We start from the raw sequence: 21,868 nt of genomic DNA on the forward strand, positions 1-21,868 counted from the left end.
TAGAACCAGGCCACGTGAGACCACTGGTTCCGGATAGTCATATCGTAGATCCAGGCCACGTGAGACCACTGGTGCCGGATAGTCATATCGTAGAACCAGGCCACGTGAGAGCACTGGTGCCGGATAGTCATATCGTAGAACCAGGCCACGTGAGACCACTGGTGTCGGATAGTCATATCGTAGAACCAGGCCACGTGAGACCACTGGTGCCGGATAGTCATATCGTAGAACCAGGCCACGTGAGACCACTGGTGCCGGATAGTCATATCGTAGAACCAGGCCACGTGAGACCACTGGTGCCGGATAGTCATATCGTAGAACCAGGCCACGTGAGACCACTGATGCCGGATAGTCATATCGTAGATCCAGGCCACGTGAGACCACTGGTGCCGGATAGTCATATCGTAGAACCAGGCCACGTGAGACCACTGGTGCCGGATAGTCATATCGTAGAACCAGGCCACGTGAGAGCACTGGTGCCGGATAGTCATATCGTAGAACCAGGCCACGTGAGAGCACTGGTGCCGGATAGTCATATCGTAGAACCAGGCCACGTGAGACCACTGGTGCCGGATAGTCATATCGTAGAACCAGGCCACGTGAGACCACTGGTGTCGGATAGTCATATCGTAGAACCAGGCCACGTGAGAGCACTGGTGCCGGATAGTCATATCGTAGAACCAGGCCACGTGAGACCACTGGTGTCGGATAGTCATATCGTAGAACCAGGCCACGTGAGACCACTGGTGCCGGATAGTCATATCGTAGAACCAGGCCACGTGAGAGCACTGGTGCCGGATAGTCATATCGTAGAACCAGGCCACGTGAGACCACTGGTGCCGGATAGTCATATCGTAGAACCAGGCCACGTGAGAGCACTGGTGCCGGATAGTCATATCGTAGAACCAGGGCCGTAACTAGCAAGAGGCAAAATATGTCTTGTTGAGAAAATAATCCCCAGTTAAACAATATTGTTTTTTTTTTCAAGGAAAACCTCATGACAAATATCTCTGAAAGCGATTTAGAGCTTCTAGATTTCAAAATTTTCTAAAGGGCATGCCCCCAGAACCCACTATCAAGATCTTGCCTCGTCTATGGCAAAGGCCTGGTTACGGCGCTGAGAACAAGTGAAAACACTAGATTCCTGGGTGTATACACTGAACAGCATCTTACCAATATATAATTGAATATGGACACCTGTATGGAGAGGCAAACAGAGACCTAAAACCCACTGGAATCGCTTTTGAACGCCTCCATGCAAATGGCATAGAAACACAAGATATACACAGAAGAAGGCAGGGATGTCGATTTTATAAGATCTTTCCCCTCGAATTTTTATTGTTTTTTTTTACGATCGTTATATTCCCATACAAACTCTTATAATAACGTTATTACGCAATGTCATATGTTGACGGCTCCTTTAGGAGCTTGGACTACCTATGGTGGCTCTGAGACGAGAAATGAGAATGGACATTGGAATCATCCTCGGAGACCCAGAGGCAGTTAGTGGGGGCGGGGGAAAATCTATACGGGCTTTTCTTCGCCGATTTTTCTCTCTCGCCCGTATAGACTTTCCCCCGCCCCCACTAACTGCCCCTGGGTCTCCGAGGATGACTTGGAATGGAGCATGAGCAATTTTTCATGCCAATTACACGACGGAATTAACGACGATAGAGCACATCCGCTGAACTTCTAGGGTCTTGGAGAGTCTTGGAGATCATCGGAGATCAGAGGAAGGAGGAAGAGATCTTGATGATCTTGGTGAATCACACTCGCAGTAAGTGGAGGAGGCTATCGAAAGGAAAGGTAAGAATTTGTTATTTAAATCAGTTTAGCATAAACTTGTTAGTCCCAGTGCTTTCCCTTCTATCCCAATAGCCCGCGACAAATCGAACGCGCGAACTCCACGCAACGAACAACGAACAATCGATGTCCAGCGAACGAACCACAAAAAAAATGCAAACGAACCAAATCGAACTTCGATAAAGCGGTCGGGACACGGAGCGCGCAGCACTGTGATCACGGGATGCCCGGCGCACGACAGCCACGCTCCGCAAACCCCCCACTCACACGGCGTGCACCCCCTGAGCTCGCACGCGCCTCCAAGACCGACGAGCTAGACCCCTCACGGCCCGAGCCACCCCGGCGGATACGCCGGGCAATAGGCTAAACTACAAAATGTATGGTGGTTTCGGCTTTCACTGGAAGACGTATTAGTTGTCGTGTTTTTGGAAGCGATCATTTGTTGTTGCTACATATAACTTCTGACTTGCTTGATTTTCATAATCAACTACAAAATTGCCAGTATTAAACTGGAGTTATATAGCTTTGCTAGACTTTCTGATTGGTGTATTTCCTCACAACTGTCTGGCATAATAACTCAGTGGCTGATAATTGGCCAATTTTCAATCTGATTGGCTTGGCTATGCGGATGCCAAATCTATGTGTGCAAGCACACTGCAAGGATCACTTCATTCGTTTCATCATAAATCCGCAGTTCACATATATGCCTTTCATATATTCACTGTGTTATCTACTCCACATGCAGGACATTAGAACCTTCAATAGACCACATTCGTATTCTTGGTATTGGACTGAAACTAGCTTGCAATGGAGGCTAATGCGGGGAATTTTTTCAAATGCAAATGGCATGAAGCTATCTTTAATGATATTCCCTTGCATTAGCCTCCATATTTTGCAAGCTAGTTCCAGTCCAATACTGAGTACACGAAAATGGCCAATTGACCTGCTCCCATCATATCATAGCTCAGTTGGTAGAGCAATGCACCGGTATTGCAGAGGTCATGGGTTCAAATCCCATTGTAGCCTTGAAATTTTTTCAGGCTAAAAATGTAATTGCTTTAATTGCTTACACACTGCGGAGATCACTTCATTCATTTCACTTTTGACTTAATAGTTAAAAAACACAAACATAAAAGACAGCACATGGCTTACATGGAAAATACATTAATGTCAATCAATATTTTTAGTTTACATAAAAGACCACTTTTTCATTTGCTTTCTACATGGTTATGGCCAAAAAAAACAAGAGATTTTGGTAACATTATTTGATGGAATTGATTTAGCTTTCAAGTCCTTATTATTGTATCATGTCTTGTCTTGGTTTTGAACCTGAAATCTTTTCAGTTTCTCATGGAAAGTACACTGACATCCACTTCATTAGATTTAGTCCAGTCCAGTTAGGCCACCAAAGGACCATGAAGTGCTGTTTGTAAATGTTCTGTTCTTGTACTCAGATGCTTAACCCAAATTTTGCAAAAAGAAAAGTTGCAATTTATTTTTTTTTTCGACCAGTGGAAAAAGCGCCATTTTGGAATGTAACGCGTAACATAATTATACCACGCGTTGCAAACTTTACGACACTGTTTCACTTAAATCAAGCAGAAACTTCAAATGATATTTAAAACATCTTTAATAAAGTCCAAGGTAACTGACAAGGTACAAATAAAGTTAATAGCAGCTCTCTATGGAATAAAATCAATATAAATACAGCAACACATCTCTTGTAACGCAGTTTAGTTTTGCAGTTACAGCAACACACTCTTACGCTAAAATTTCATCAATGAAATGTCCTTTTGCTCTCAAAAAAATACCGAACAATTCTCATAACACACAGATTACATGCAAGTAATTTCAACACCATACGTTGAGCCGCTCCAGCGATATCTTAAAAAATATTCATCCCCGAACACTTTGTAACATGCTCAAATTCCTCCAAAATTAACCTTACTTGCTCATTTCTTTTCATTCTCCCCGAGAAGTTAAACGTTCCACGGACGTGAAACTGTGCACAAACAATTCTCATAAGCTGATAAGCATGGCTGTACAGTCTGTTTCGATTTTCTTTGCTTTGAACGGACAATATTTCCATTTTGCTCGAACCCCGAACACAAGTGAACGATCCTCCATTGTGTAACATGAACCAAACAAGAAGTTACGATCGCTACACAAAATCTGGGACGAAAATCTCGCTTCAAATTGAAGCAAAATCCCTCCATTTTCAACGCTTTGCCTTCGAAGACATTGGGCCATATCTGGGGGGGCCTAATAGAGACTACAGGGCTCAAACAATTGAATTCAACCACGTGGATTTCATAGAAACGTGACCAGTTGCGTGACAGTGTCTTTGATGATCGGAAATGGATGGAAACACTGATAAATATTCAACAGGCGCTTGGAGAAACAAAAAGAAAGAAAAGAAGAATGCTAACAAAAGAGAATACTACATTTGACCTGATTGTTAAACAATTTGCTTTTAAAAATTGCCTTGTTGACTAAAAATTTAAAATCGACCACGCCCACAATGCATTATGGGTAATGTTTTTTTCTTGGATTTTTGTGGTATTTACAACAAAAAAACCAAAAAATTGTGTCCTGAACATTTCAATAGTTCAGGAAAGGTATTTTAAGCCATGTAAAAGTAATTTAAAAAAATGATCACTTTTTGCCTATGTTACGCCTTTGTACCCCTTGATTATGCTATTGATCAACATGTTAACCCTTTTCACTTCATCATGAGCAAATCTTATTTCCATATGAAAAAAATAGAATGCTGTTACTTCCCCCAAAATCCACGATTTCTTTAGTTTGTTTTAAAAACCTCACCTAGGCGAAAAATATGTATGTTATTCACCTGTCCCTCAGGAATTTGATATATTCACCGTGTGCAACCAGAGGGCTAACACCATTTGAATTTTCACATACCCACTCCCCCTGAGTGAATAACCCTTACTTGAGGCTACCAAGGAACCTGGCTACTGAAAAAAAACAGTACACTAAGGGTTTTAAGAATACCCAGCGACTGACCATTAGGCAGACTCTTAATCTGATTGGCTACACAAAAGCCATCCAATTAACAATTAGACTATGAGCCTGAGTGTTCTATGAGCAACAGTCAGTGGGGTGCAGCCGAGTTGACTTTCGCTCATAGAAAATGAGGGCAAGTCACAAACCAAAACTATAAATCACAAACCAAAACAGTTTATTTATAAACTAATAACTTTTACAAAACTTTTTGTTGAATAGACCAATCTCTGGGTCATGCTTAAACAAAGCTCACTCCTGGTTTCAATTGACCTTTGATAGCTGACTTAGGGCTTTGTCCCTTCAGGGATGTGTAGCTAAGAAAAAAATTAAGAAGGCTTATTAATGCTTAAACAAGCTTTCTGACCTGTGTACCTTCAAAATTACCCCAAGTCTTGTGATAAGGTCCCATTCAATAAACACCAAACTGCCCTTGTCAATAAAAACCAAATCGAGCATTCATTTTGAAGAGGCTAGCTTTCATTACCGTGGTAAAAATTACATAAAGCATTTGCACACAGCAGTTTTAAAGAATAATGTTGTCATTACTTTTGCCGCCCGCTTTGCGAAGTTCGTTGGGAAATTAGAAAGTTTGTTACGAATTCGAAGTTGCCAAATACCTTAGGTTGCGGTTTGCAACCCGTAAGCCACTAGCATATCTCAAAGAAGCGAGATGTGTTGCTGTCTGAAGATTGCTAAGCCCTGCCAAGACTGGCGGTAAACTTGGCTTTTGAAGGCGCACTGAGCCAGGCAAGGTCTAGAAGCAACTTCTGTTCCAAAAAACGTTATTTTCTCGAAGTTTTGGCCCATTTGCCTTGTGTTGCTGCGTTTAACGTTTGGAAATAAGGAGGTGCTTTTAGACTTATAAAAATTCTCTTAGATTTAGTCCGTAGCTGTTCCCGTGTTTCAGCTACTCAGGGATATCCCATAATAATCTTTAATGGATACGTCATTCGATACGCATTGTCACGATAAACAAAGTTCGGCAAAGACCGCAAACGCTCATTCAGTCAACAGAACAAAACAGAATCGACAGAAAAAGATAATCTTCACCGAGAAAAGTAACAGATTGCTTCATTTAGGCAAAAAATAGCCCTAAGCTGCGATCCTTTCCAGGAATAAATGGCCAGAATGTTTAAAAGAACGATTGTAGCTCGCAAGTCAAGATCATTGCGTTACTGCATGACAACGGAGAGAAACTGGAGCAAAAGCAAAAACATATGGATTAACCTTTAGCAGCCTAAATTTGCTGACTGAAAACGTACTTGGCGAGTGCGTTTGTGGTTAGAAGCTGGCGGGACAAAAGGACAACGGCGTGAGTCGTTTTTGTTTAAGTATTTCTCATTCCTTTTGCTATATATTTTTTACTTCTTTTCACTGTTCAGTCGCTCAAGTTGTCGATCGGTCAGGTTCAGTGTTTAGATAACATTCGTGACACTTAACCCGAACCTTAACACTAGCTGACCCTAACTTTACTTTACTGTAACTGCTAAGTTTAATCCTGATCTCTCTTTAAAATCAAAATGCTATTTGGCTTTGTTGCCGCGTGTTATTGTTTTAAAGTGACCGTAGTCCTAGTTTTTCTCACAGACAAGGTGCAAACCAGAAATTTTAATTCGAGGACAATGTTTTTCCATTAAATTGAAGACCATAAAAAATTCAGGCACGTTTGAAGGAAAAAACGATTTTTCGCCTTTAAAGTCACTTGGCATAGTTTTACACCAAGCTATTCAATTATGTTATCAAAAAGGGCTTTGCTATGCTAAACTGTTGGAAATAAATGTCATAAAAATAAAAAACTTTTATGTTCAGCGAGCCGTAGATATGTTGCCTCGAACAAATTAGTCTTCCCTGTCGGGTCAGGTCGCGTCGGCTTTGATTAAAAACAATTTTACATATGGGTAAACCATCCAGTTTCATCTGGCTAACAAATGCAGAAGACTTGAAATTGAAGATTATGCCTCACAGAAATTGTTTAATTTTTTTTTTCATACAAAAAAGTTAAAATTTGACCAAATTTCTACATGCATAAAAATTATTATCAGCAAATCACTTGCATGATCGCTGATGCGAAACGTTGTCTTGCACTTTAACTTTCCTTGACAAGCTCTAAAATCTTCGAGTTCAGAAATCGCCATGACTTTCGAGCAACATGTCTTGTGTCTCCTCAACTACCAAACTTGGAAATTTCAGTCGGGCCGAAGTTGGAAACTTTGTATCGAAGTTTGTAATTTGATTCGCAAACTTGCAACGTAATTGGCAAGTTCATAACAATGTTTCCAATTTCCCAACAAACTTTGCAAAGCGGGCGGCCAAAGTAAACTGAAATCAACACTGTAAAACATCTTGTTCAAACATTTAATGAACCGGTACAAGTGTTAACTTTGCTGTTAAAAGCAACTACCATCGATAGCAAAAACAGAATAAGAGCGTGCCATTCCGTGACAATTTGATAATTCAATTAGTTCTTGTTTGTTGAATAAAATTTACGTTGTGAATGAACCAAGATCTTTGTTGAACAGTTCTGACAGGAACAAATACTCCAGGTGTACTGCGCTTTAAATAACTTTCCTGAAGAGAGTGTTTTTTGATTTGATTCGTTTATTGCTTCGTTTATTACAGTACTTTTCGTTCAATGACTATATAGAGACGTGGCTTTTTCGAGAAAAACAAGGGTATCGTGTTACAAAAGTGAGAAAAACAACAGTATCATGTTACAGTGTTTGGCAAAAAGCCAAAAGTATTCCGTAACAAACAAAAGTAACACGTTACGGTTGCTACAAAGCTAGCAACAAAATAACCGCTTTAAACAAAATAAGAACATGCCATTTTGTGCCATTTTGATAATTGATAGTTTTTGTTTTTCAATGAAATGATGAAAATTTGCATATTGAATAAAACAGTTCTGATGTATCAAAATGCATGTAAAAATTATTTTGTTTGCAAGCAAATTTTGTGCAAAAAAGTGACTCCGTGGGCCGACATACACAAATAGCATAAATGGCATAAACCATCCCAATTGGACAATCACCCAGTTTCACCCCAAGCCACCCCATAAAATGAAAAAATAACTCCTGCACGCTTAGCGTGCCTATATTTTCCTGTGGCATCGTCCAACTGTACAACATCGGTCAAACACTTTCATACAGATTTCGATAATTTCTCGAATAATTCACTGTCTTTTTCAAGCTTGTGTAGCCCAGTTTATTGCTTCGAAAGGTGAACGATGCTTGGCATAATATTTCTCACTGTAGATTTGAACTTTTTTGCTTTGTTGTGGTCCCGCGAGTTTGAAAAACTTTGCCGACAACTCTGATTTGGACTATGAACTCTGATCACGCGTGCGAGTCACACCACTACATAATGTCATCTGTGTGCCTGTACTCTAATAGATGACAGGCATCAGCCATTCACAATGCATGCAATAGCTCGGTTATTGTATAATGTTAAATAGCAACCAGGTCACTGATTGCCACACAGCAGTCATGAAAAATTATTTTTACAAAAAATTTGCAGAATTCTCATGAGCTCATTAGGCAAGAGCTATTAATAATAGACCGTGAAAATGATTTAACCTTACCCATAATGCAACAAATGACAACTTTTTGAAAACTGTAAAACAGATCTTCTGTGCTGTCTTTTGTGCTTTGTACTGAGATTTCCTTCTCATTTCAGTGTTGTTGAAAAAAAAAAACAATAACAAAATTTTTCCAATTTTTTTTGTACAATTTCCACTCACTTTTTTTTCGTGAGTTTTGAATATTTTCTGACATCATTGATGATCTATAAGACATAGAAACTAAGCAGCAGTGGAAATGCTTTAGGATGTTTAAGTTTCAAGAACTGAACTTAAATCTTATGTAATGAAAGCAACATAAGAGTTACATGTTATTTTTGTCTCCATAGTGAAACTAGTTAATGATGTTCAAGCTCACTGTATTGTCACTGTTTGGAAGACAGAGCCCTGTCAGTTCGCATCTTTCTCTTAAAATTTTACCATGTTTCCTTGCAAAATCAACAATTCGCTCCTATGCTACATCATGGCAGTTGGTGCAGAAAAGAGTGTCACCATTAGCAGCAGATCAGAGCAGTATTAAGATTCCATTTGTACTCAAGTCTACAGCTGTGTCAGGGGAGATCAAATTGGATCCCTATCACAAGACATCCATCATGGCTCTACTGGAGGTGTTTGATGAAACATTATCTATAGCATCAATGGTTTATCTCTTGGGCTGGATGGGGAGGATTGCAAAAAAAGATTGTACAATACAAGAAAAATTGCATATGAAATCTTCTAATAAAGGGGCAAGTGTGTATATTAGATTGCTAAACTGCATCACTAACAACATATCCACAGTGGAACCTCGACAGCTTGCAGTTATTGTTTGGTCACTTGCAAAAATTCAAGAAAGGAATCACCCTCTACTTCAAGTGTGTGAGAAAGAAATTCTCTCAAGAGGTGTTGGTACTTTTGATTATAAAACTGTCAGTCAGGTTGCTGTAGGATGCTCTCTACTGAACTGGACAGAAACAAGTGTTTTTAGCGAGATGGAGAAGGCCATTTTAAGTGGACAACTGGACATTACCACCTTTGATTTGCGAGCATTTGCACAGACTGTTGTGTCATTTGCTAAGACTGACAATGGCTCCTCTCAACTCTTTGAGCTCTTTTTAAATGTGATTTTGTCATGTGAATTTTCTACTTTTCATAATAATGACCTGAGTCATTTTGTCTGGTCATTTGCTAAAAGAGGATTTCAAGCAGATCAGTTGTTTGAGAAAACTGAGACAGAATTGTTTCGAAGAAATATTTCAGCAATCAAGAAGAGTGTTGACATAGCAATGCTGCTGTGGTCTTTTGCTTCTACAGGTAATGGAAGCAAGGATTTATTTAGAGCTTTTGAAGAACTTATTCAAAGTAAAAATATCAAACATTTTGAGAACAATGAACTCAGCCAAATTATTTGGGCATTAGGGAAAGCAGGAGTTCCAAGTGACAAAGTTTTAACTAAGTTTGAGCAAGAAGTGAAAAGACGCGGAATACAAACATTTTCCAGAGATGACAATGAAATGCCACACAAAGGGTTTAGGGTTGCCAGTGGTGCAAACAAAAAATTATTGTCCACATGTAGTGGGAATACTTCTCAAATGTTCAGGTAGGGCTCTGTTGTTAGAAATCTCTTTTCCAGTGCCAGACCAGATGACCGTGTTATCAAAGCTGGTATATAGATTTTTTGGACTTAAAGCTAATAAGATTTCATTATTTTATGCAATGACTTAGAGTATATAAATTCTCTAAACACCTGATGTGTGGGTATCCATGGTAGTGGCAGTAATCTTATCAATGTGCTGTTTCCTTAAGGGGAAAATAAAATAAATTTGATAAGAAAAAGTGCTTCAGAGGGAGCAGGACTGATGTCATGTAAAGGGAAGGGAATGGTGCCTTTTAGCTATAATACATTATAAATAAATAAATAAATTAATTAATTAATTAATTAATTAATTAACTAACAATTAATTTCCAGAGAAGAGCTCTTTGATTTCAGGTCTGCCATCCACTGCTTATCTGGCCACAGGTTGCCATTATATCAAAAATACTTTTACTTTATTTTCGATTCATTTGATAACATAGGTGTATACACAGCCAAAATTACCAATTATAGGACGCTTACAAAGAATGAAAATATTTATAAAAATATAACAACACTGAAGAAATTAAAATAATTATGTTGGTGACCAGTGACTATAAACAGGATGGTAAGTTTTGCTTTGTTATTTATAAAAATGCAGTTGAACGTACAAACTTGGGCAAAAACAGCTTAATTCTGTCGAGCTATTGTATTATAAAAGTGCTACAGCTCTTTAAATGATAATGGTCATAGAAAAAAGTGTAAGGCAGCAATAATTTGGTCAAAATTCGTAACACATGGCAGGATTGTTTTACATTTTTTATTGTTAACGTATGCTGATAAGAGTCGATCAGTGTATAGGTAATAGCTATTTTAATAACAGTTTTCTGTTTAACAAACAAACAAACAAGGCCAGTGGGGCAATTCTGCATTGTGTTGACCCTTTTGTATGCCTTGTTAAACAAAATAATATTTGACCCCAGACAAACTGTAACAAAAACTCTCCTGACAGTTCTTCTCTACGACCGAGTTTAAATCTACTGCGGTTCTACCCTATGTCAAAGGTCTTTCCGAACAACTAAGACGCTGCCTACAACAACAACAACAAGGCGTACGCGCTGTTTTCAAGTCGGAAACTACATTAAGATCACACCTAGTACGGCCGAAAGACGCCGTTGATCCGACTAAACAAGATGGCGTTGTTTACAGAATTCCCTGTGAGTGCGGCAAAGTTTACATCGGCGAGACTGGAAGACCTATGCAAGACAGGATCAAAGAACACGACCGGGACATCCGACTCGCCCGTATCCAGACCTCCGCCGTTTCAGAGCACACCCACAACATCGGACACTACCCGCTTTGGAATGAAGTAAAGTTTATTGATCGTGAACCACACTGGTACACACGCAGGGTCAAAGAGGCAATTCAGATAAGACTTCACCCTAACAATATCAACAGGGATAGTGGAATCGAAATTCCCGAAGCATGGATGCCCACGATCAAAAAACACAACACCAGGAGAACGGAAAGACAGCGGACCCCTGAGGGAACAACAGCACACCGGAACAGCGAGAATCGAAATGCACCAATCACAGCTGTTGAAAACCAACCAATCACAGCGCAGCAGCGTGCTTTATAAGGTTACACCCGACCAGTCGACCTTATCGCCTGATGAAGACTAGCAGTGTGCAGTCGAAACGTCGCGATCTACATCACAAGTGACACTACGTCGTGAGACAAACGAAAAATACTTTATTATTATAGTTCTTCTGTTCTTTATAAGGGGCAGTCAGTCAAGTTGCCTGTCACTCTTAGTATATGATTGTGGTACGTAGAAGACCTACAATATTGACCAATATTATGTATTTCAAGCCAAAACTCCAGAATAGTTCTCATCTTAGGGCAACTATTTAATCCACGAGCCTTGGATATGAGCTCAGTGAGCTATGCGCCTTCGGCAAAATCGGGCAAATTGAGAGAAATCTTTTATAAAAAGAAAACATTCAACGAAGAAGGATGAGAAGGAGAAGGAAAACAGCATCTAAAGTCTAGAAACTGAAAAAGAAATGTCGAATTTGAAACACTATATACGAGAAATGTTGAGCTTAAATTCACTCAACCTCGCGAACATTTATGGTGATAAACTAACTTGACAATAACAGTAAGGGACTTATTAGCTGAATTTGTTTTTATTTTAGACGTATACAGCAAACTAACAAAAACGCAATTGTAAATGTGGTTCTGCACTTTAGGCTCGGGTGAGCAAATATGATACTTTGTTCTCGTTAGCTGAATTTGTTTTTATTTTAGACGTATACAGCAAACTAACAAAAACGCAATTGTAAATGTGGTTCTGCACTTTAGGCTCGGGTGAGCAAATATGATACTTTGTTCTCGTTTGGAAAACGTTGCTACGGGATGTAGTTTGGAATACAGCGGGCATACCTTGTCAATTCCATCTTTTCAATGTCCATGGCATATTGGCATTAAATCATCTTTTCTTTTTTTTTTTCGTTGACGACCCCAGGTGTAGGAAAGTAAGAAAATAGAAAGTAATCAAGATTGAATCAATATTTAAACTAAAAGACAAAAACATACATCCGTCGCACGTCATTTACAAAGGCACCTGTAATTGTGGACAAACATATAAATTATTGGCGAAACAGCACGGAACCTGGAGGTTCGTGTTAACGAGCATTCAGATGTTAATGGGCAGTCGGAGCAAGCCAAACACATAAACAAACACCCAAATCACAAGTTCTCGTGGGACGTTCTATCCACCGCTCATTCATGGAGCTTTTTAACCTTAATTTTTAATATATTTTATCGGCGAAATGTACATATGATCACTTTTGCTGGGGGTCCAAACTCGCGGAGGGGGTCCAAATCCGCTATCAAATATGGACTCCCGGGGGTCCATATCAACTACATGTAGCAGATTTGGACCGGGGGGCCCAAATCCGCTAGGATACCGGCATGATGGTATGAGCATGGTGAGTTTCATTAAAAAAGTTCCAACATTACATGGAACGTATTGCAAAACTCTTTGAGACATCGGATGAAGCATTCTTTATTTGGTATTGATACCACAATCCCCGTAAATTACCCTTTTACACAATAATTCCCTCTGAATTCACCAATACGTGGCGGCATTTGCACATCCCGTGTGGTTGTGACTAGCCGAGCCTATCCGGAGTTTTCCGACACAGTGCGACCGTTCAGAGGCTGGGTGGGCCTGAAGTTGTCACACATGGAGTGCTTTTCAGCATTGTGCAGACGTCTCATAGCACCCAACTGAAAGAAAAACATTTCTATGTTAAAAGTAGATCATCGACTTACAACAAAACGGGAGGATACTAACCGTATATGGCAATATGGATACTAACTGTTATTAAAAATAAATAAGTGAGAAACGGTCTTCGTAGTGATTTTTTTAGTCTCTCTTAGTTCCTTGCCCCCGGGTGGGGGATAGGGCCGGACATCAATGCTCGCAATCTGTCCCTATTCTTGGCCACAGCTGCTGCTGCGGCCCACGATTTTAGTCCCAGCTCAGTGCGTTCTTTCTCCACTGTTCTCCGCCATGTTTCCCTTGGCCGTCCTGTACTTCTTTTTCCGCTTCGTGCCCAGGATAATGCCACGTACACGTGTGGGTTTCGTTTTGGTGCCATACGCAGAACATGACCTATCCACTTCCATCGCCTGCGTCGTGCTTGTGAACTGATCTTTTCGATTTCCGCTCTTCTCCGAATTTCATCATTGGTAACTATTACGAAAAGGTTGGGTCATATCTTTGAGCAACCTCCCTTAGGGCTTTTAAAGCATTCCGGAGAAAACAACTTTTAGAAAGGGTTTTATTTCGAGGGTTACTTAAAATGAGTGAAATTAATTGGATTTAAAAACTTCCGCTTCATTCGAGTGTGGTGTTCACAAAAAGCTTGGATCCTATGTGGCAACATTTTCCCTTAGGGCGTGTAAAGATTTGTCTAACTAGCCAAGGCCTGATCATATCTGTCAAGATTTGTTAACTTTTCGGCTTGTGGCATGGTTTCCAGCGAAACGAACAATTATACACTTTACCGTTACATTTCATCTTTTTTTTTTGAAGAGACGTTTGTATTCACTTAGTGAACGTTTAGCATTTAAAAAGTTGTACGTATTAACCAGGAAGGTTGTAAATTTGTGGCAGCATTTCCGGCGAACTTAAAATGACATATGTGGCGGCGGTACATATGATAAAAGCACTATTCCCGAAAACAACTAAAACAATGAGAAAAATATACAAAACGAAGAAATAAAAAAAGAACAAAGCGCAGACACACGTACACATTGTGTACCCTCAGAATAAACACAAAATGGTATCTATTATGACGCACCGATTTGAAGGGATAGTACATACAAAATATCCCTTACCACTTTTTTACCGACAGAAATTGGATTCTTGAGTACAATCCAGTTGACTGACTGGTAGCAAGGCGGGGTGGTCAGAGATCCCTTGTACGAGTAAAAGCCTGCTCCTGCCGACAGATCTTTCAGCTGAGGTACCAAGTTGTACAAGGACAAATTCTCCACCGCAGCTACTGCACCTGTAAGATTAACATTTGTAGGCTGACGAAATTCACTACTACTCTATTGTGCATGTTGATTTGTTTTATATCTATCAACAAATTCCAAAATCACAAGATACTGGATGTATACGTAGTATCGCCAAAGACGTTTTACAACGTTATACATCACGTAGTAAACACAAGTAAAGTATTATGGCGAAAATCGCCAGACGGGTTAAATGGGACTTAAACAACAACAACAACAAAACAAGTTGAGAGTTTTACCAGTTTTCCTAATTTTCCTTATCGCATCCAGGAGACCTTCGGGAAAGTGAGAAGGTGCCTCTGGTCCCTGTTGAATAACAAACAACACCTAAATAGCCCAAATGATTCTCTGTTTGACATCAAAGTCGACAAAGCACGGTTGAATTTGAATCAGTTGAACTGAAAACTAATTGTGTGGCTATAACAAAGTTCGATGCAATATATGTTTTCCCTGAAATTGATCAACCATAATGCACCCCTGGAAGAATACACCTGTTAAATAAGAACAAAGCTTGGCCATTCACGTGCTTCTACACAACCTAAACAACTTTTTGATTGTCAGAAAGGTGGTCAAAAAAAGATCGAATTTGAATAAGTTAAACTTTAGGCTGAGACATGATTTGAATTGTGTTGCAATAACAACGTTTGGTTTAAGAGAGTTCTTTCTTTCTCTTTCATCTTAGTTCCTTGCCCCCGGGTGGGGAATAGAGACAGATTTCTTTCTCTTTAGGACTGGTTAAATAAGAAAATACCAGTTGGCAAAACATTATGCACACCTTGATGAATACGCCAATCACAGCCAGTCCGTCATCTTTGCTAGCAGCAGTATTAAAATCCGAGTACTTCGTGTTATAAGTCACCAAATGAAGCTTCAAAAGGAAATAACCAACATAAATTAAAACAGCTGTTAGCTTGCACGAAATTTAATGTTTTGATTGCATGGGGGAGGGGGAGGGGAAAATCAAGGAAAGAGGATGGTTTTTATAACTTTAGTAGCTTGTATGTTCAAAATGACTCCAGTTGCCCTGTTTCTGAGATCATTTGTTCAACGGATAATTAGTTTATTTGATGCACAGTGAACGAGGTTTGCTTGAAGTCCTGTATATTGAGAACATTCTACACTTTTTACTTTCTGTTTTTACTAACTTAACGTTTCTTTCAACACTAGTAGCAAAGTCTAGACAAAATCACAAAACTACAGTAAAATCAGTTGCAAAATAGGGTTCAAACAAAATTTCAGCTCCTCGCGGCAGTCTTTTTGTGAAGTTTAGTGTGGACATAAAGAGCACCTTGATTTCAACTAGATTGCGACTTCCAATTTGACAGTAATACTAGAATACAATGACTTTAGTAACACTCTCCTGACGGGGCTTTTTAGTGACAATTTAAGACCATTAAATAAAGCAATAATTATAGCAAATAGTAGTTATTCCAATAATAAAGTGGAATCCCGATTTCTCAAAAAATCGGAGTAAAACTGCTGTGTTCGACTGAGTAACTGAAAGAAAATTAAAGGGGAAGGACTTGGTTTGAGTTATCGGGAAGTTCGAGAAATCTAGATTTCAAAGTACCTCTCCTGAATATGCCTTGCCGTCCACAGTGTGTTCAGATCCTTTGTTGTCTTGACAACCAAAATGAAAATGCAGCTGCTGCAGCTTGTATTTGCTGTCTCCCAAGGGACCCCCGGTAAGTGTAGCAGTTCCTTTGGGTTTGTCAATAGCTAAGGTAGGAGCATGCCCATTGTTGGCGATGTTTCCGCTGACAAATCCGTTTTCATTATCACAAGTAAAACTTAATCCTTTGAGATTTGGATCCTCCTTTGCCGAGCTGTCTTCAATATTTATGGGAGACTGGGCGGTCTCGCTACAGTGTTCTGAAACGTCTTTCCAGTCGCTCGGACCGTAGACTATAAAAACAGATCAACGTTATAACAGATTGTTGTATTAAAAAGGCTCTTAAATAAAAAAAAAAAAAATTGCCGACTGAGCTTTTCTTGTTCAGACCAATGATAATTAGGTGGTCCTCAGGCGAGTTTCTACTTAACGTACGACCAGACTTTTATGGCCCGTACAGGACGTCCGCTATGGTCGTATTAACGGGTTTTCTCTGTATTTCACTTGAGTGAAAATTTGAGCGTGCATGTGCGTTTTGTTGTTGGTATGTTATAAAACTGATGTGCGGATAAACGGCAAAACAAAATGATCCGTTTGTGGGTTTTATAGCTGTTTTATGGAGATTGTAAACTTCAACAGTAAATGTTTCGTGGTTCTATATTTGAAATTAAACGCTTCAGATGGAGTATTGTCCTGAAACCAATAAGGAAATGGAACTGAAAGTAACAAAATGTATTCATTAATCAACACTGAATCATCGTCTTTGACGTCGTCTTCCTGAACTCCCTAATATTAACACAGAAATACATAACGTAGCTGTACTGTACCAGTTTTCCCGTAATACCACGGCGCTCCTAATGAGATCGAGAGAAACAAAACATGTTACTTTAACCGAGCATTTGCTTCATTGTAAAGGACTTAACCTGGTTACAGGATTGATCAACACGGAAAGGTTGTGTCAGTTATTGTTTAATCCTGCATGGCCAATTGTCTTGTGACACTTCACCTTTTTGCCTATCAATGGTCTTTGTCCTCACCTTCCCCTCCCCACTCCCATCACAAAGTTGATGTTTATCCATCTTTTGTCAATCCCAATAGTCCTACATTGTTTTGGAGTATGAGGGTTACTAAGAGAGTTGAATAACGAGTAGTAGATTGACTTCACACTTCAAAAGAACTTGTCACAATTCGGCATTTTGCAAAGTGCCACAAGGACTTTTGGCCAATATTGCAGGTGGCTTTTCAGTCCGGCATCTTAGTCTAGTTTTCATATTATGAAGCGTCTAAGAGTATCGTGCTTCCCTCGATGGGATACTAGTATATCGCTGGTAAGCCCCAAGCATGGTTGCTCTCGATTGCTCTGATTATTCACCTGAACTTTAATTTATTTGTACTCACAGTTGGAGAGGCACTGTAAGAGTCAGTGCCTTGCCCAAGAACAGAACACAGTGACCCCAGGGGATCTGGATTCAAACAGCCAAATAGCAGGTGTTATATTCTGACTACACTCTCAGGGTCACCAAAACAGTTGGATGCTAGCCATAACACAGGTAACCCCCCACCATCTGCTGGGTTGCTTTAAAAATTTACCGGTGCCCATTTATACGCCTGGGCAGAGAAAGGCATTGAAGGAGAAAATTTGTCTTGCCCAAGAGATAGACCTTGGCTAGGGCTCGAAGCACGAGCTTACGATCCGAAAACTAACACAATAACATTATGCCAAGACGTCATCTTTCAATGGCATACATTATAGGCACACGTACCTTGTAAAGGCTGTCAGTTATAGAGCAGGTATTTAAGTGTTATTCTAGGTTCACTAACGTAAAACTTCGATACCTTAACTCTGGAGTTGACGTGGCCATAACATAAATACTTCACAAAACAAATACATTGGTAGCTTTTTGTCATTTTGGTGAAAAACTTGCTCCATTCCTGCTTCAAAGTTTTGTTGATAAATTACCCCTTTTTGCCCGGAATTTTAATCTTAATTTTTAGCAGATAATGTGATTTCAAGGCATTTTAGCATTGCAAATTTCACACTGTCTAAAAGTCGGCCATTAAAGAACATTAAAGAAAGACTTCTAATTATCGATAATATAAACACAACTTAACCAAATTTAAGAACTTCTTAAAGAGGCAACTTCTTACCTCCAGAACCCAATGCTACAGACACGAGAACAAACAATATTGAAGCTCGAAACATCTTATGTCTATAAAATAAAATACCAATAACCTAACAATCCGAAATGTTGAAACAAAAATTAGTTACAAACTAGAAAAGGTGTTGAGCTCGGCTGGGTTAGCACACGGCACGTGTCGACAAAGCGACTGTTACCCACATCTGAACTACTGAGTCAGTCTCTTCACTGTCTGTTGCCTGTCAAGAGGTCAGTAAATGTTCCCAGATAAGAGAAGATGTTGGCGGTAGGTTCCCGTGCGTTTATTATGAATATTTAACCAGTTGCCGTGGCATGTGCTTTATGGTATTGTTACTAATAAAAATATAAAAAATCAACCAACAATACTGCATGCTATTGTCACAGTTAGAACAGGTAAACAAATGTGGACGGCACTTAAATAGAAACATGGAGGAAAACTCTTTTGCCCTGCTCTGTTGCGAAGTTGTGGAATATCGAACAGGCCGGAATATTTACCCATATTAACTTACATTATTACTTTCTTCATGTTCTTGTCTATTTCTTTACTTCTGATGTTTAGAATACTAGTTGTCAGACTCACTAAAGCTGTTAAACCAGTAAACAGATCAAACTCGTCGCTATTTTAGAACTGACTAAACTGAGAACAATATGAACAGAGGACAGCCTATTGTATACCAGAAGTAGAAATACTACCGATAAGTTCAACATAGTTTTGGCTAACAGAGATCTTTAAGTAAGCGTCAAATTTATATTGCCTTCTAGCTCCCATTATGTAAAGATTATTTAAAGGAAAACGGCACCATTTAGAAAATTACTCTTAAAAAACTGAACCATGCACGGGTGCCGGTCAAATGCTAATGGGTCTCACACAAATCTGTAATTAAAACTCGCCCTTCGAGTTCGAAACTGCGTGGATATTTCAAAGATGGTTTGGAAGCAATTTTCTCTATTATCTTTATCACTGTCTTTTCTCACTGATTAGGGTTCTCAGAAAAACTTGGACTGGCAGATTTATCAAAATAACAATTCGTGCACTGAGATCATTTTCTTGAGATGGTTTGTGAAAGTGAAATGTCATGTAATTAGCAACGAGGTGTGTTTTGTTCCCTAACTCGGGGCAACAGTTATTTTTCTCAGGCATGTGATAAAATGAAAGTTCTGCTGGAAAGAAACGATAGCTTAACGAACACGCGCGCTGTTATCATTTTCAGTATTTTTAAGGGCCTCTTCATAAGAGCCCGGTTAACCCCGTTACCGAGATCTCGGCTTTTACGGCCGAGATCCCGGTAACCGGACTGGATTGAAATTTTTCCATATTAACTCTTCATCCTGGTTACCTGGATGACAATTTCTTTTCAAATACACGAGCTTTTCCGTGAAAGGACAGCCAGTATCAGATTATTGTGGCAAGTTTCGACCATTTTCCAGACAAGGATGACTTCTATCAGTCGTCTTAAATCATTCGTACAGAAACGAGAAATACGAGCGACACTTGTCAGTAGGCCAAATAATGCTTATTCGTTAAATTGTACGCCTAGGCTGAAATTTCCCATATGAACAGCTGAGGAGACAAAAATTGTCTCGCTCAACACCTATTTCAGACTATTGGTTGACTTAAAAATTATTCCAAAATTAACAATAGTAGCAAACTGATGAACGTTTTATTTTCTTTGTGTTTTGTGGACCTTAAATGAAGCCGGAATATAGCGAAATAGGTTTAATAATACAAATGCGACAAATAATGAACGATCAAACTTCTAGATAGAGATGAAAGTAAAAAGAAATAATGGTAGGATATGTTAATATTGGTAGAAAAATAATTAAGATGTCAATCATTCAGTGTCACAAGCTTCTCAACAATTTTTCTTGTATGTCTGTACTGGGGTATTTAATGTATACACGGCGATAATTAGTTAAAGTTTGCCTTTGGCTGTTTAAAACAAAATGTTAATAGCCGTAAAATGTGGCGCCTTCACAATTTATTTGTTTGTCCAGTAATTTCTTGTTATTCTTTTACTATCCATCAGAGAACATATTCTTTTTTATTCGTCGTGAAAACCATTTCCTGAGATTTCTAAATAATCAGTTAAAGATTATTTAAGAGACAATAAAAAGTAAACGGCATCATCAACGCAGTCGGTCTAGACAAGAAAATATTCTCTTGGGTCTTATACTGAAACAAAACTGCGACTGCCGCTCTGACGGGTCGCTGAAGAATCTGTATTTAAAACTCTCCCCGTCATGCGAGTTTCAAGTTACTAGGATACTTCAAAAAGAAACTAAATTTACCCAACGTCAGGAAATTGCTGTCGCTCTCTACATTGCGCTTTTCACCGCCTAACTACCCTGGTTTCCAGAGTTTTTTTTTTTGCGGTGACAAAGAGCGGTGAAGCCGCGATCGTCGAGAGGGTGGCGAAGCCGCGATCGAACGCTCTTTCCGATCGTGGCTTCGCCACTATCTCGACGATCGCGGCTTCGCCGCTCTTTGTCGCCGAAAAACCCCCCCTCTGGTACCCAGGGTACCGCCTAACTGATTTAGGAAAGAAAAACCATAACCTTACGTGCACCTAACTGTCTTTTGGTACATGTCTTTTTCTCACGTATATAACAGAGTGAACTTCTGTACGTTAGACGAAATAACAACTGACGACATAAACCGTGATTATCATCAGTTCTTTAGAGTGCGGGATTGTACTACTATTTTTTGTGTCTGTGTTATCTAGGAGGCAACATGTGTTAATAAATTTGTTAAATTGTTTCGTTTGTTTTTACTGATTTTACCAAGTAAGGCGAAATAAATGAATGAATATAATTAAAAATGAATACCTTAGATTCTTACCTGTGTTATAGCGAATGATACAGCGATGAAGTTCAAGCAAAGGAAACTTTTAAAATATGTTTCAAGGTTATTTGAACAGGATGGAATAACAACGCAGCGCCCAGTGCATTTCTTCAGATCTCCTTGACAATCAAACACCCACGATTGGTTGACTTATAAACAATAAAACAAATACTCCGCTGGTCGTTTTAATTCAACAAGCTTCCCGGTTTTGTCCACATTTGCACCTCAATTAGGCAAAATAGTTCTAATAACACAAACGAAAGGAATTTTTGAAAGATCACCCTTCTACTTGAAAATGTGCCTATTAATTACATAAAATATCTGAATATTCGGAATATTTAAATCAACAATAAGAAAAAATTGTGTCGTCTGTACCGAACAATATGTTAATGATAATATAATGTAGCATTGTCGCATCTTAGCTGTTTTTTAAGTTCCAATTTTTAGCTGTCCTAGTTCGTTTATTGTTCTTTGTTTGTTCTTGGATATTTGTCGATTATCAAGTGTCCATCTATTGATTATGCTCAGTACGTGTAATCGTTTTTGGCATTTTGTCAGAGAACTTGTTATTCTTCCAGTTCATTCCTTGTTGGCCTCTTGAGTATCTTAGCATTTTTCCACACAATGGTAAAGTTTAAAATATCAATATTAACCTGGAGTGACGAAGGAGTTTTACAAGTTACAACATCGCCGACAAAGCTAAACAACATTG

General features: G+C 39.2%; 2 protein-coding genes across 5 annotated transcripts; one reads left to right on the forward strand and one right to left on the reverse strand.

Moving 5' to 3' along the window:
* Positions 1–1,511: 1,511 nt before the first annotated feature.
* LOC144634278 (uncharacterized) lies at positions 1,512–10,224 on the forward strand. Its single transcript, XM_078493193.1, has 2 exons — positions 1,512–1,806; positions 8,731–10,224. Exon 2 carries the CDS (start codon positions 8,743–8,745, stop codon positions 9,982–9,984), a length of 1,242 nt encoding a protein of 413 aa, XP_078349319.1. The 5' UTR covers positions 1,512–1,806; positions 8,731–8,742; the 3' UTR covers positions 9,985–10,224.
* A 2,783-nt stretch (positions 10,225–13,007) lies between these two features.
* LOC144634281 (carbonic anhydrase 2-like) lies at positions 13,008–21,276 on the reverse strand. 4 transcript variants are annotated; one of them, XM_078493199.1, is made up of 8 exons: positions 21,154–21,276; positions 18,304–18,365; positions 16,983–17,009; positions 16,114–16,448; positions 15,319–15,411; positions 14,783–14,849; positions 14,364–14,536; positions 13,008–13,247 (listed from the first exon to the last, which is right to left on the reverse strand). In XM_078493199.1, the coding sequence occupies exons 2-8, from the start codon at positions 18,356–18,358 to the stop codon at positions 13,140–13,142; spliced, it is 858 nt and encodes a 285-aa protein (XP_078349325.1). In that variant the 5' UTR covers positions 18,359–18,365; positions 21,154–21,276; the 3' UTR covers positions 13,008–13,139. The 4 variants fall into 4 exon arrangements, with proteins under 4 accessions (XP_078349325.1, XP_078349326.1, XP_078349327.1 ...); XM_078493200.1 differs by lacking the exon at positions 21,154–21,276 and adding an exon at positions 19,267–20,874 and having other exon boundaries at positions 18,304–18,364; XM_078493201.1 differs by lacking the exon at positions 21,154–21,276 and adding an exon at positions 18,495–19,241.
* Between the last annotated feature and the right edge of the window lie 592 nt (positions 21,277–21,868).

This window comes from Oculina patagonica, chromosome 13 (assembly GCF_052425735.1).
Source record: "Oculina patagonica isolate OP01 chromosome 13, crgOcupat, whole genome shotgun sequence".
Lineage (NCBI taxonomy): Eukaryota > Metazoa > Cnidaria > Anthozoa > Scleractinia > Oculinidae > Oculina > Oculina patagonica.